The following is a 16,665-nucleotide window of genomic DNA, read 5'->3' on the forward strand; positions in this document are numbered from 1 at the left end:
ATATCTCAATTTAGTTTTATAAAATCTTTTCTTCATGAGAATGCACTTTTTCATACCGAAAATCTAAATATTATCAATTTCGTTTTAAGAAAAATAAAGATAAAACTTAAAAATTATCTATTTAAAAAATTAATTTATTAAAAAGTCTAACATAAAATTTGATATTCAGATAGATTTATATTTAGTTAAATATTCAACATAAAATTATTTTAAAAATAATAAAATTTTGAATTAAATATTTTATTAATAGACCAACAACTTCAAAGTTGTCAAATCTTATTTCTATGTAACTCCCAGCATTACAACCTTGGCTGCGTCGCTTCTCGAGTTTTTGTAGCCTTTGGCACTTCTTGACGTACTATAAAATTGGCAGCAAACTAGATTGGTTTTCATTGGCATCTTCTGAGGTTGCATTAGATTTAAAAACTAACAAAACTTTTTTTTTAGTGCCAATAATTTGCATCTTTTAAGGTTGCATTAGATTTAAGAACCGACAAATCTTTTCTTGATGGCAGCTATCGACATCTTTTTATCCATGGATATTAAAGCACAATATGTCCAAGTTGAAATCCAAACTTAAAGCTCATGTGTATCAGGATCCAAGGTTTGCATAAAATCAGATCTTTGTTGAAAACTTTTAAAGCTCTTGGAGCAAATGAAAATAGCAGTACAAGAAATTGTGAGATAGCTAAAGACCTTAGTTGACAAGTTAAAATGATGACATGATTTCCCCATCATTGGGCCAAAAAAAAATGCAATCTTTCTATCTACAGGTCACAGCTCTGCACGACTAAAAGCATGAGTTAATTTCTGAAGGAGCGTTTTGCTGATCGTAGGTAGTCCGAAATGGATATTTGGAGTGACTTCAAACCATTCCTTGTCAAAGTCGCTTTTTAACACTTTGCTGAATTGGCATTTTCATTGACGATTTCTACTAAAACAAACACACAGAAGTTGATTTGTTGATTTGATGTCCTTCCAATCTTCGCAAACCAAACAAGCATGCGAAAAGTCGAAAACTAACTATGCTTGCCAAGAAATCTAAATGGAACAAAAGAGTCAGTTCCCATCATTGGCTAACAGATCTTCTCAACACATTAAATAGGGCACTTCACTATCAATTAGTAGTGTAGTGATCTGGTAGTCCCATATCTGAAGCCTTGAATTGATTGGATGGTATCTTATGCAGCACCGCACTGGATCTACCTCATGAGATTCTTCAACAAATATTCTAGTTTAGTTGCTAAAAGTTTTGTTTTCTAATTTATATGTGTTGAAATCATCACATGTCCTAAAAGCTTAAGCTAATAGAATGAGGTAGATTTATTTATATATTTTATATTTTCTTACACTCCCCCACATGTGGGTCGGACTTTTCTTTTAATGGGTGAACCCAACATGTGAAATTTTTAATAATGAAGTTAAAGAGTGCAGATCAAGGTTCGAACTCAGAACCTCTGCTCTGATACCATATTAAAATCACCACTTATTCTAAAAACTTAAGTTGATAGGATGAGGTCGATATATATATATATATATATATATATATATATATATATATATATATATAATTTTCTTACACTATGGATGTATCTATACATGAATGGTTTAATTTATCCAATTTATCCCAAAAAAATAAAAAAGCCTTGAATCAAGCTTGGATTGAATGCCCCAGGGATACTTATAGCAATGAAAGGAGGGTTGAATCAAGCCAAGACTCCTAACTTGTAGCAATGGCAAACCACACCTCCACCCTCCTCCTTTCTCATCACTTTCTATTAAACAAAAAATGATCCTAAGTACCAATTCAACACTTAGGGCTTGTTTGGTTCGCGGGAAAGAAAAGGAAAAATTGTGGTCAATGGAAAAGTAATGAGATGCCTCTTGTTTGGTTGGAGTTTTCAAAGGAGAGAAATGGAAAAATTGTATTCCCATGAAAATATGATTCCCACATTTCGGGCTCGTTTGGTTCGCGGGAAGCATTTTCCCTCCTAAGAATATGATTCCTGGGAAACAAATTTCTAGGAAGAGGATGCCTAGGAAAGTACTTTTGGCATGTTTGGTTGACCATGGAAAAGTGACAAATTTCCAAAGTGCTTATGTTTGGTTAGCTATCCACTTTTCTGGAAAAGTTATGTATAATTCGTATTATGCCCTTAATAAAAATTAGGTATTTAATGCCTCTTTAATGCTTCTTTAATGCTTAAGGGCCTTTTTGGAAAAAAATAAAAATAAAGTGATTCCCGCCTCATGGGAAAGTAACTTTCCCATGTTTCTTATGGGAAAGACTTTTTCATGAAATATGGGAATTATATTCCCATGAGAATACAACTTTCTTATCTTTCTCCTTTGAAAACTCGAACCAAACAAGAGGCATCTCATTACTTTCTCGTTGACCACACTTTCCCCCCTTATTTTCCCGCAAACCAAACGAGCTCGAAGGGGCATTAAAGTGATTCTCATGAGGCAGGAATCACTCCATCTTTATTTTTTTCTCAAAAGGCCCTTCAGCATTAAAGGGGTATTAAAGACCTAATTTTTATTAAGGGTATAATAGGAATTATACATAACTTTTTCAGGAAAGTGGATGGTCAACCAAACATAAGCATTTTGGAAATCTGTCACTTTTCCATGTTTAACCAAACATGTCAAAAGTACATTCCCAGGTATTCTCTTCCTAGGAATCTTCTTTCCAGAAATCATATTCCTAGGAGGAAAAATGCTTCCCACGAGCCAAACGAGCCCTCAAGGAAATGAAGACTTTCTTATACTACCTTACAAATTCCAACATCTTGATAGCTTAATTGTCTCCTCCCAACCATGCCGTTTTTCACATGCACCAGTACGCATGTCAAGAATTCAGCGAGACATAAAGATAACTTTAAAGGACATACTATCACTCATCATATCCATCAAAAATAGTGACGCAAACATGCTCATGTGTCAAGGTGCTGAGCTAAATATAAAACAATTCACCATCCATGCAGCCAATTGACCTGGACTCTAATATTGAAGTTGTCACAAACCATGAGATATCTTAAATGCGAATTAATGGATGATTGAAGTTGTTATAAACCATGCAGCCAATTGACTTAGATTCTAATATTCAAAAGATGCAATGGATACATGCTTGGTCACTATCATTGCATTGACTTGCAGATGATAATGTCTGTGGAGATGGATTTTGATTGGCCATCTGGTTGCATGATCCATGTTCATATTCAATTAATTCAAGGCAAAATCTCTCTCTCTCTCATCGCGTGTGGATAAGGCCAGGGTCGACCCATGATCTCAAGGAACTTTAAAATCCAAAATTAATTAAATTTTGATATTTTGGTCACTTTTGATTTTATTGCAACACTTTACCCTCAACCTAATCCAAATCACTATTTTGGACAAAAATCTTATACCCTCCCAAGAAATTTTCTTCCATGCTTAGGTGAGAGTCATATTTCCTCGTATCCTTCGCATCTTCTTCTTAGTCGAGGAGGGGGGGATAGGTTTTCTTTATTTATGATACCCAACATCATTCCACATCATTTTCCAAGTAGTCCACTATGCTAATAAACTAAGGATTATCTTGTTTCATTGCATGCTAATATACCACCCCTAGCCATCCACTTGCATTTGTAAATTCTTTGTTTAATATGGATGTGGAGACCCTTTTTAAAACAAGCTGTTCAATGATTATTGTTGATGTCAAATGCCAATAAATTAATGGTTTTATTTACCAAACCTAATTGGTTAAGATTGATGATAACTTTGGTAAGCCACTTTGTTTATGTGAATGTGTCAACTTAGCAGTCTTTTTCCAATGATTAGTTTATTCGCAACACTTGGAAATATTTGTTTTCTATTTCTTTGTTGGAGAAACGGTGGCAAGTTTGAGGAGGAACCAAGCTAGCAGGTAAAATTATAATAAAAGGACACCTTATCCATTAGGTAGATCAAAGGTTAGCACTTGGCATCATATTCTTCTGCATTACCCTTGTTTGATTGAAATAAAAGCCATTGAATGGAACCCACCCAATTGAAATGAGTCTTTGTCACCAACCTCCTCTGCCTCCACTACAAACTAGGAGTACACCTAGGTTTTCCACTTTATTCTGGCCATGCAAATTGGATTTCAGCTAAATTTAAAAGCAGAACAGCTTACAAAGTTGAGTTGTTGGAGGAGACTGCCAAGGAAAGCCAGAGAGGATATCCACCCTGGTTCACAGAAAAGGCAAAGGGCACATCCACCTTTTCCTTCAGTGGCTGACACTCTTGAGGCGTAGGGAAACCATTGTCACATTTCTATTTGACCAGAATCACTCTTTTTTTTTCTTTTTTTTTTGGTAGAAACAGCATCACTCTTTCGAGATGCTGCATTTCAGAAGAATGATGCCTAGGGACCTCGTAATTAATTAGTAGATAGATATATCAAGCACCTTAAAATGCTCTCATTGTTGGAATCATCCCATCATAAATAGTGATAAGCTTCTACCACCACATATAGATAAGATAATCATGGAGCCAACTATTTGATAGCTTGACAAATAATACAATCTTTAGATCTGTTACCACACCAAGGTTATTTTCTGTTGGGAAAAATATTGGGTACCTCGATCTACTCCTTTTACTTCGGACAAAATCTGAGGAGAACAACCTCGGCCCCAACCGAGCAACTAACTAGCTGAGGTGAGTACATTCGGTCCTAACCGAGGAGGAGCCATCAGCCAAGAAGAATAACCAACATGTGATGACAAGGGCTGATAGTTCCAATAATCGACAACTCTGGCAGCCTGCAGTCATGGTAGCACCACGACATGCACCCCACCCGTGCTGCTAGTCGTCCACGTGGACTGGTTCCCATGACACGGCCGTAACAGGCCGTTACCTGATCATTATTGCACATCACATCAGGACAGGTAACGACAATGTGGGCACCTGGGGCAGCCCAGGAGATCTCAGGTACGTATGCAATATTACTCATAGAAATCACACTCTGCTAAAATTCTCTTCTTTCTACGCTGTTGCCTCATTATTCTAAGTTAAGCCGCAGGAGATCCATCCTCCGTACCTCAGCGACCCTGCTCAGCTCGTCTCCAGCCAACCTCAGGATCCTCCGAGCCGCACTTCAACCTCAGCTCAAATTCGGCGGCAACACTTTCCAACCCATAAAGATCTCATAAGAGCGGGAACTTCTCTTTATTTTTCAATTGAATGTATTTTGATCGTTTTATCTTAAATTGGAATACCAAATTAGGTATAGTTGGGACTACCTCCCATGAATTGTTTGAATGCAACTGGAGTCTGTAGATCGGCTGGGTAGAGGCAACTTCCTTTTAGATTTCAGCTAGTGGAGAAGGGCCAATGGAGACAGGAGTTTATACTTTATGCCACGGATCCAAGTTCTTTGACCGCTTCCAACATCCTATGACTCCCACCGGGGCAAATGCAGCACCACTTGGCCCCAGGAAGTCCACGGTAGGTGTTGTGGAGAAGCAGGGCATTTCAAGAAGGAATGCACTTCTCTTGCAGAGGGATTGGACACTCATAGGGAGGGCAGGGCATGCTTCAATGAAGCACTCCGCACCGGAGTGGTTCAAGTTTTCACCACCAACAACAGGCAACTCTCCTCCACTTAGATCGCTAGGGGGCTAAAACCTCCATTGCAAGGATATATATAACAACCCAAGATCTCACTTAGAAAAAACTAATCAGAACGTATTATTATGTTCCTTCATTCTGTTTAAGTATCCAAAATTTGTTCCGTAAATAGCCAATGTAGAATTAAACATACATACGTCCGCACAGATCTTTACATACTCATCCCGTTTAAGCCCTAGCTTTCTCGTCAAACTAAGAGTTTAAATCCAATCAAATCTAATCACAAACACCATGATCAACTCATAGTCATCCCCAATAGACCCGTGCTGCATGGACTAAAATTTTAGGACTCTCTCTCAATCACAACTATCTCGTGTTAGACACTAATCCTTCTTCTCGTTTGATGTCGAGAAAAATATCATGGTCGCAATATGTCACACCCATTACTAAGACAATCTTCATGTGAGGGAGCATAAACAATGAGCTAATCCACTAACGTCACCATAGGATACCAATCATCACCAAGCTCCAAGTGTCTCCAAGCAACCATAACCACTGAACATAAAGATAATAATTTCAGTTATAGGAAGTCCTTGGATGATACCTGCTCATGCTGGAGCAGCAGAAAAAGGAAAAAAAAAGGGGAAAAAAACAACCTACAGATCACCTTTTTTTTTTTTCACAACATGATAATGCATGCTATTCATCATTCATCAAGTTTTCATTTCCATCAGTAGGGTGATATTGTGAAGTTTTTATTCATCCTTACTATTGCACATCAGTTGGACACCATGCTTTCAGTCTCTTTAACAAAACCATCCCCTGTCCAATCTTTGTCTGACTTCAAACCCTTTTTAACAGCTTTTCTTTGTCTGATAGCCTCTTGTTGCCGCTGCACTAGATCAGTATGTGTAGTGAAGTACTGAAGGGAGACCCTGAAATGAAGAGAGATGATTATTAGAAACTTAAATTATCAGAGAATTTCAAAACATAAAACTGTAACGTTAATGCACTCAGGAAGAGTGAGGAGAAGAGCTTGCAAATTTAATATTTTAAAATTATGCAATCTGAATATCGGTGCCTTCCGAATGTCGTCATGCCAAGTAAAATCATACCCTCGAAAATCTTCTATGGAAGTGAAGTTGTGCTTTCTCATGAAATCCTTCAGATCAGTACATAGTTTCTTCACAAGGCCATAACCATGCATCATTACTCCTGTGCATACCTGTAGTGAGAAAAAGCAGCACAGTGAGCAAACCACAAAGATGCATCCATGCAAATTGCAACAAATAAGGATACAGAGATAAATGGTGAAGAAATTGAATTGAGAGGTTGACAATATTACCACAATAAACTTTCTAAATATATCTATGCATGTATACATGCATGCGTATATGCAAAAATACATGATGCATACATCTATACACACACACACACACAGAGAGAGAGAGCATAAGTGACTGATTTTACCTAAATATATAATTTTATTGAACCCAACAAACATAAATGCGACCTGATTTGATCACATGAGTTAGCAATTCCATAGTACAGATTTCGGTCATCTTGTTCCCTATCATAAATGACAAAGATAAAGTTTGTATATCATAAAAATTATTTTTATAGGCTGGAAATAGTATCATATACTCCCGCAGGGACATTTTTGGTTATCAATATTCAAAACTTAATGGTTGCAAACCACATAATTTTGGTTTGGTAAAGGCCGATACCACTTCTGAAATCCTCACTAATACTAATCTTGCTGACAACTACATGTAAAAGAACCATCTTTAGGGTAAATGTGATACCGGTGATTAGAAAAGTAAGAAAAGGACTAAATGCTAAATTTCTCCATTCAAGAGAGAAGATGGCTGTAGTTATGCTGACAGAGAGCATTGGTCTTTTCACAGCACAGATAGATCTCTACAAGTGTGTGTACTAGTGTAAAAGCGAACGGAACGAGATATTTATTGAAGCCCTTACAAGTTAACATGATGAAGAATAATAGGGAAAAAATTACTGATTATTTTTCTGGAAAAATGATAGCTGACTTCAATAAGGAACCCAAACAGAATGGGAAACTTGCCTGAACAGTATTTGCACCAAGTAGAATAAATTCTGCAGCATCAGCACCGGTCTCAACCCCTCCAATTCCAGAAAGTGAATGGTCTTTATCACCAAATTCATCTTTCATCATTTTTGCAATCTGCATCACTTTTCCAAGTGCAATAGGATGGACTGCCTTTGCAGAATATCCACCTGGTGTGGAGTACCTACCCATAAAAAAAAAAGGAGAAGAAGAACCGACTCTTATTAATTTAATGTCTTTGTAACACGAAGCAAAGAGTTGTCCTGTTTAACGAGTAATGACAAACCCCTCAACACAAGGTTCCGGGTGTAAAGTGTTGAGATCGATCCCCATCACGCTCATGATTGTGTTTATTGCAGATACTCCCTCACATCCTGATTTCAGAGCCACCCTAGCCGGCTAAAGAGCATAAATTTGCAAGTACATGTAAATAATGAGGACAAGAAACAGAAGGTATACATATTTGACTTACAATGACATAAAAAGTCATAAATCATGAAATTACTAATGGCAAGGAACAAATGACTTGTTCCAAGGGAAATTTGCCATTGAAATTTTCAGATATACAACACACACAGTTCTAACAACATATCATGACTTTTAAGATCTAATGATTGGGTTTAAGATTCAAAAGATCACAGCCAACTTGAATTGAATGTCACTTTCAGATATAGAGCACCCTAAGAGAGTTCTAACAACATATCATGATTTTACAGTATAATAACTAATGACTTGGGTTGACCAAGTTGATTTAATTGAGGCATAGTATGACCAAATTAATGTAGAAGTTGTGTGCTCATTCAAAATTTTTAAATCTTCATCTACTCCCAAATTACTCTTTTTTCAACGGATTAGTATGATTTAGAAGCAACACCTTCAGAGTTTTCAACCTCTTTGGGGAAGAAAATCAGAAATCAAAATTTTGTTGCAAAATGATTGCAAACAGTTTGAATGTTAATGATGAAGTCAAGTTCATCCCCTAATTTTATCCCCCAATACAACTCAGATTAATAATTTCTTTTTCATGTCATAGTAACATATTAGCACAAGGCTTCACATGCTTCATGTAAAATTTGATCTAACATCCTATCTAAAGACAAATCTTTTAGCCCTTCCCAAATTTCTACTTATGAGATGCACTCAGAGAAAACAAAATCTGTAACACATAGGATAGAGAACACCCATTGCTGCACACGAGTAATGGAAGACAAGCTCACAAATAGACTTCCTAATGCATGTGTCCACCAAACAAATACCTTCAAGTTCATGCGTCCACCAAACAAATACTTCTGAGAAACAAGTCTGAGAGCATTGATAGGATAGAGATAAACGAGTAAGTCTCTGATGGAATACGTGCAGGACGCACAAAGGGGAGATGTCCCTTGTATCAATATGGGAGCATAAGACTTGACACTTGAACAGAAATTTATAAGGTAGTTGTAAGACAAACTTCAATGCATAAAACAAAATGTTAGCCTGGGGAGGGCCCATGAGCATAAGATGAGAAATCCGAAGTTCGAGATGGCTATCTCACTAACTCAGGAAATATAAAATTTGAAATGAGTAATCTGAAGAAGGTCAGTAGTACAATAGCAGAGAAAGACAAGGAGGATTAAACCATTCCGACTGAAAAGACGTTTTCACTGTTGATTAGGAGGAGTTATTTACCTTGGCCTTGAATAAAAATCATTTGGGAGATAGGGTTCATATGTTCAAACTCTAATTCAATAATAAAGCTTGTGATTTATGTTTTGACTAATCAAGTCAATAAAGATCACCCAACTTAATTAAGTGCTGAGAAGTAATAGCAAAGTTTGCATTTTTGCATCCGTGTTACCAAAAGGTCTTATTATCATGTAGTGCTATCATCTAATCTATCATATGTGCTTAGTGAAAGGCAATAAGTTTAACATATAGAGCCCATGGAAGATATTGGAACATGTTTCTAAGTAGTTGAACGGCATATTGAGTATAGTTCAGTTAGAGCTAAATGTCTCCATGAGTAACTCATCCCTTTCTAGCACATGTCGTTGCTCTATGAACTAAAAATAGCAAAAGGGTGTCTTGGATATCTGCACAATAATGATCAGCTAGTGAAAACGAAAGGGAATTGGGCAGGCAGAGTGATAGGCTGATATGGTTGGGTTTCACTTTTTTGGATTTTTAGCTCCTGAGGCTCAATATAAAAAATATGAATTGATCATTTACTACTCTTTAAATAGAACATTTGACATGCTTATCTATGGCATGGAAGTAAACATCCATTTTTAATTGTTGTGCTTATTTTTTTAAAGATTTAAAATTGTCAAAGATAAAGAAAAAACAAGCTAAATAAAAGCTTTTCCATTAAAGTATCTAATATACTATTGTCAATTGCATCTTATAAGAATCTTATCACATTTTTATACCAAGTTACCAACTGTTTACCTTTAAAAAAAATAATATGATGTACCAGCCTTAGGCTCACTGCATCATTCTTCAGAAAAAGAAGCTTTATATAACTCCAGATCATGCTATGCAGATAAACAATTTACTACAGGAACTACACAACTGCTATGTTTTATAGTATTACAGCAAGATATCATTTCCTGCATAACATAATACAAACATAATTGATCATGAAAGATATAGCATAACATATGCACCATCTAGATTTTTCCCTATTTAGTGCCAAAAATAAAGTGTGCATAAACATACCAATACAGGAGCGAAGCATAAACGTTATTGATGTAAGTTACTAACCTGGGTAATATCCGTTATATTTGGAGTCATCTTTGCCCAAACAGGTACAGTGGCTTTCTCATTTATCCACCCACATACCTCCTCTAAAAGTGCACAATCTTGGCCCACTGCAGCACCCATCTTTCGCTCCGGCATGCCATGAGGACATGAGAAGTTGATCTCGAGGGCATCCTAATTATGATATTGATTATCCACATGCATTATCTCTTGATGAAGGTTTAAACAGGTGGATCTTGAGAAATGGTTGGAAAAGAGAGAATCAAAAAGAAAATACCACTCCAGTTGCTTCAACTCGCTCAATAAGTTCCTGCCAAGCAGCTTCATTGTATTCCTCCATAATTGAAGCAATAAGTATCCTGTCTGGATACTCTTCTTTAAGTTGCTTAAACTCATTCAACATAGTTTCAAGAGGCCTGTCACTAATAAGTTCAATATTCTCCCACCCAATAATCGGTCCCTTGACTGAACCATTTGATCCTGCTCGGAGCCGAGCATAACGAGGAGTTACATTCACAACTTTAGCAGCATCCAAAGATACCTAGCATGCATAGATCCAGATTTTATTTTTTTAATTAACACAATGGGGAATAACAAAGTTTCTTTTTTTAAAAAAAAACTACTGCTATTAACATATATTGTTGACAATGTCAACAATGTTAGGAGCAAAGGGAGCAAAGAGTTGCAGCAAGTATCATTGAAGTAAAAATTACACTAGGATATGGAGGTGGAAGAAGTTTGGCAACTAATATGGTTTATGTGAAAGCAATCAACCATATGGAACATTTGTTGATTTATGAATGAAGGAAGAACTTACAGAGAAGTGAAGCAATGTCCCAATAGTAAATGAAAAAGTAACTAAATTATGAATAATAGCCCACTGAGCAAAAGTTATAACCAAACTTCTGTTAAAGTTTGCCACTTATATTAACATCCAAAAAAGTGAAAGATCACAAACATCACATGCTTGTAAACATCCATTTGATTATCGAAAATTCATAATTAATTGTTGGAACAAGATTAGTTATTCTGATTTATCAGACTCAAGATTTTGAGATATCAATTTTAGACTCAACAGATTTCGAAGGTCAGGTAGAAATTGTACAGTTTGTACAATTTTGCATGATACGAATCATATTGCCACCTCACTGACAAGATTGAAACCTTCATATTCTATCAGGTCATGTGTAGACCTGTATTCAGCAAGTACTCTAAGTATTGCTAAGTAATATAGAAGTGATGTAGAAGTGATGCACCAACATACATATCAATTTATTTCATCCATTTTATTTGTAATTATCACTTTCTAAAAGGTCTATGTTTCATCAGAGTTGTCCTTCCCAATGTAAATTGTTAAGCATCTGTGATTTTGATGTTTACACAACAACAGAGTATATTTTTGAAAGTTGAACATAAATCTGTAATTATTATATAACAATACTAAATAGTCAAAAAAAGTAAATAAATTTGAAAATCTTGACATAAACTTGATGTTGCTAATAATATATCAGTGTATCACCAATATATCAATGTGGGATAATTGTTGACACCTAACAACTAGGACTAGCATCCTCTGATGACACTAATTAAACACTTATAATATGCACATCAAAGACTTTGAAGTAAATTATATGAGATCTAACCAATATCTTGAACTTATGTTGACAAACTGTGACAAATATTAAAGTTAGGAAAAATTTACAAAGCATGCATATGCATCTATACTAAAATGAAGTCAATTTTTAGGTAAACACAGGATTTCATGAAAAGGACAACATCAAGTATGATGTACAGTTGCCAGAATTAGTGGCCTTTGAAACATCATGATATTATATTAGCAAATAAGATGCACCACATTAATAATTACGTTATGCCTAGCAGCAAAAAGAATCCATGACATCCTTTATATATCCCATTCGATTTCCTTTCACCTTTTAGTATCCATAACATTATAACTTGTGTATTCTTTTTACTACCCTACAAATCAAATTATATCATTTTCACTCAATATTTACTTTTTTAAAAAAAGATCGCAGATGCTTATATCCAAGGATCAAAAATATCTAATCAAATTTTTAGACAAAGTTCACAAAGAAAAAAGCTAACTGTCCACCATTAATTACCACCAGATTTAATGTTAAAGAATACAAAAATAGAAAACTATAGAAAGCAGAGAATTATAAAAAAGTAGGAATTTTGATACAGATTCCAAGAAGAAAAGAAAAAATAAATCTACTTTCAGGCGAAAAGGTTCCTCCTTGAAGCCACATGATATCTCAGTTCCAGAAATTAGAGAAAGGAGTGCCCTTTGGGCTTGTTTGATCCAAAAACGAAATTGTTAGAGGATATCCAACAAAAATAAAAGACTTGAAACGGAGAAGCAACTCAATATACTACTCTTTTAGCATGAAAAAAAGCGACATTTACGAATCTACATGACATCTCCGTCAAGAAAAACAGGAGAACGAGAAATAGATTTGCAGATAGAATCCAAAACGGATCTACGAAAGTCAAAGAACGGAACTCCCAACACCAAGAGTCAAACCATACTACTATCTTGACAAAATTTAATTCAAAAAAGCGATTTTTTTTCCAAGAAAACAGAGCAAGGAAGAGTTAGATCAGGGCAGAGTCGTGGATTCGATCCATACGGTTTTGGAGATGACGGCACCCCATCCCTCGTCGAAGGCTCGCTTCATGACGGTGTGGTTGGTCCCCGGCGGCCCCGATGCGATCACAAAAGGGTTGGGCATCTCCAGCCCGTTCACCCGGACCCTGAGGTCCGGCTCCGGAGCCCCTCCCTCGCCGGCCGCCGCGGCCGCCGAGGCCAAACTCAACCCGAGCCTTCGCGGCCGGAGATCAGGCCATGCGGGCCTCCTCGACTCCAAGAGCGGCCTCCCACCCATCGAACTCCTCAGAGATAGCGACTCCATAGCTATCGCCTCCTCTCTCTGTTTCTCTGTTCTCGTGGAACCTTCAAACAGAGACCAAAGGCTGGAAATCGGAGACGAGAGGGAGGAATCACAAGGCTTTGGACAAAGAAGAGAGAAATGGATGGGTTTGGTATTCTGATGAGTTGGCAGAGAATGGTCTACGTGGGAAAGAATCTTATTTTATAGTCGACAGCACGATGATAAATATCATTAAAAAAAAATCACGAGTATCTTACACGGATCCTAGATTCACCTACCCTCCTCATCCACTGATCGCTTTAGGATCTGTACAAAATAAATAATAGAATGCTTTGAGATCTATGTAGTAGGTGATCTACTGAATGGGTCCGAGCAGAGGATGCAACTACCAACCCTATTGCACTTAATTACTTTGGTAAGAAGGGTAATAGTAATGTAGATTGTATGGTGACATATGTAGTTTATCATGTGAGGACTATTTTGCAAATTGCTATATCATATTTTTTTTGAATTATTAGATATTTTATTTTTTGATTTTAATGAATATATTTACAATAAATTGGTTCAATAAATTCGATATTTCCGAAATATCGACGGCACATTTTATGGTAGCAATTGAGAGTACACTACACATAATTAGTTATATTAGTCGGTATCGTATCGTATCGAATATGCTCTACCGTATCAGTATATAGTCTCGTACAGTATCGATGCTCAGTATGTCTCATCATCTCATACTGTACTATATTTCAATACTATAATAAAATAGTATCGGCACAGAATTTGATACCAAAATGATGAATCTTGACATCATAACTATCGAGTAACATTTTTAGTAGTACCTTTAAGTTTAACAATTTTAGGAATGGATGTTCCTCCTTTTAACTCTTTTCCTTCGTTGTGGTTAAATTTTACGGGTCTGGAAGGGCTAAGACTTGCTCCATTTCCGATTTTTTTTATTTCAAGAATCCACCATACATTAGATTTTAAGAGCAAATACAAGCTAACGTGCATGCAATAATCGCTGTCAATTTTGAATACATTGGGTTGTATATATCTTCTACGCCCCTTATATTGATAGATTCGTAGGGTTTCTTCGAAATTGTGTGACTTAAATAACCTACAACGCAAAGCTTCTAGTCTAAATCCCACACCTTTGGAATGTTTCTGCATGCAAAAACCCTTATGATGATATGAACTACAGCATTAGAACAATCTTGCACCAATTATTATGAAGCCGGAACAATCTCGACCAAATTTGAATCGAGTACAAATAAAACCTAGACTAATATGGCATCAATTTATTGTTAGTTACCTTCTATCTTAGTAGCATCAGTTGACACAACATCTAGGACCTGAAAGCACTCACACAATTTCACTTTTTTGATCATATCTTTTTTATCAAGCTCCAATTAAAGTTTTTCAAGATTCATTGAAAAACTTAGCCGACTTCAAGTGCGGTAGAAGTAGTTTGAACATCAAATTAAATTTATGCTATACATGGTGAAGTCTTCTTTTTAGACAGCTATGCACAGGACTACTTCTAAGATCATGACTTTGACCTAGGATTTACTTATTTCACAAAATTTATAAACATTAGATACTTGTGAGTCACATATCACCTTATATCTTCTTTATTATTAATTTTGGAAGGGTCCGAAGGTTGCCCAAGGCTCTTACAACAGTGAAGAGTTTGGACTCGGCCTTTGGTCTTATTCCAGCACACCTTCCGATGCATACATGATAGTTCCTTCATCGTTGATAGTTTTTGACCTCTTACTTCAGTTCTTTGAGACCCTAAATCATAGAATTTGATATAACAAGATCTTGGATATATATTTTATGATTAAATCTATAGTCTTATTTTGGTGAAATTGATGGATGATTGAGGGTTCAGCCTAATATAATCCAATGAAACTATCTTAAACATTTTCCTGTCTTAAAATTTCTAGTCGATCTGATCTAACCTAATTAACATGTCTCAATGAACCATGTAAATTGAGTTTAAGTTAGGGTTGGATTGGATTGGGTTAGGGAAATACCTAGCCAATCTTGGATTGACTTAGGTTAGGATTAGGGGATTGAGAGATCAGGTTGGCTTATACTTTTTTTTTTTTTTTGGTACATCGGCGGCTCACACCTGACAAGTGTGAAGACGGCCAACAAAATCAGTAAACAAAATGCTGCGCAAAGGCATAGGCACAACCCCGTGGTCTATCCAGAAAAAGCCTCCCTAGTGATGAGCCGCGAAGAAAGCAACCCATCTACAGCATCGTTCGCCTCCCGATATACGTGCGTGGCGATATACGTGCGTGGCCTGGTAGAAGTCAGCCTCCCCCAAAACCCTGCGGATATTGTGAAGCAGCGGTCGGTCCTCAATTGAGCACTCCTCTTCCCGGATCCACTAGTTCACCCGATATACGTGCGTGGCGATATACGTGCGTGGCCTGGTAGAAGTCAGCCTCCCCCAAAGCCCTGCGGATATTGTGAAGCAGCGGTCGGTCCTCAATTGAGCACTCCTCTTCCCGGATCCACTAGTTCATCGTGATCGAGTCCCCTTCGAGAAGGATGCGACCCGCACCTAGTATCCGCCGCATAGGAGACACCCTTCCAGGCCGTCCGAAGCTCCGCGGTCACCACTGACGAATCAAAAATCCTCCGCTCACCTGCCGCTACAAGTCTGGCGTCATGATCCCTGATAATAAATCCCACACCTCCGCAGCTCCCGTCCGCTGCTACGCTGCCATCGAAGTTTACCTTGAGACAGCCAGAGGTGGGGGCACCCAGGATACCACTACTGCAAGAGCAGAATGGGGGCCCCAGATGTTCCTGACCAACCCAGTAGGTGAAGCTTCAATAGTGCCGGTGTTTTCTGCCACATGCCGTAGAGCTCAGTCCGCCACCATCCTCAGATGAAGGCTATCACCGTCGAAAATCCGTGTATTCCTCTCCAATCAGCAGTAATGAGCCAGATAGGCATCACGAGTCCCCCTCTCCTCTCGTACAGACCTCCGGACCGAGGCCTCCAAATATCGTAGGAACTCCTCAGTGGACGCCCACATCTGCCTCTGGTCAGGCTGAGCTGAAACACATCTCCATATCTGACTGGCTCTCGGGCACCCAAAGGTTGGCTTATACTTTGGTAAGCTGAGTTTGCCCTCTACTCGACCAAGCCCTCTACTCGACCAAGCCCTCTTTTAGAAGTAGACTAACTTGGCCGTATTTGATTAGAAATTATGCCTTGTCTAAGAAAATGCTATAGGACTCCACCCGATCACGTAGAAGGTTTCTCATGCCAACATGGCTCTTGCATGATATTTGCTGATTCTACCAACT

General features: G+C 37.4%; 1 protein-coding gene across 1 annotated transcript; it reads right to left on the reverse strand.

The window, feature by feature from the left end:
- Positions 1–6,125: 6,125 nt before the first annotated feature.
- On the reverse strand, positions 6,126–13,501 carry LOC103706801 (dihydropyrimidine dehydrogenase (NADP(+)), chloroplastic-like). The gene is made up of 7 exons (XM_008791037.6): positions 13,069–13,501; positions 10,695–10,958; positions 10,421–10,591; positions 7,965–8,077; positions 7,676–7,862; positions 6,708–6,817; positions 6,126–6,527 (listed from the first exon to the last, which is right to left on the reverse strand). Exons 1-7 carry the CDS (start codon positions 13,348–13,350, stop codon positions 6,371–6,373), a joined length of 1,284 nt encoding a protein of 427 aa, XP_008789259.2. The 5' UTR covers positions 13,351–13,501; the 3' UTR covers positions 6,126–6,370.
- Between the last annotated feature and the right edge of the window lie 3,164 nt (positions 13,502–16,665).

This window comes from Phoenix dactylifera, chromosome 18 (genome assembly GCF_051530095.1).
Source record: "Phoenix dactylifera cultivar Ajwa chromosome 18, Ajwa_hap1_PhDact_Kaust_v1.1, whole genome shotgun sequence".
Classification (NCBI taxonomy): Eukaryota; Viridiplantae; Streptophyta; class Magnoliopsida; order Arecales; family Arecaceae; genus Phoenix; species Phoenix dactylifera.

Excerpts from the sequence above, each read along its gene's own strand:
- LOC103706801 (XM_008791037.6), bottom strand. The coding sequence starts at position 13,350 with ATGGAGTCGCTATCTCTGAGGAGTTCGATGGGTGGGAGGCCGCTCTTG. Across the intron at positions 10,592-10,694 it reads GAGTTGAAGCAACTGGAGTG|GATGCCCTCGAGATCAACTT; the intron begins GTATTTTCTTTT and ends TATCATAATTAG. Across the intron at positions 7,863-7,964 it reads CCGGAACCTTGTGTTGAGGG|GTACTCCACACCAGGTGGAT; the intron begins GTTTGTCATTAC and ends TTTTATGGGTAG.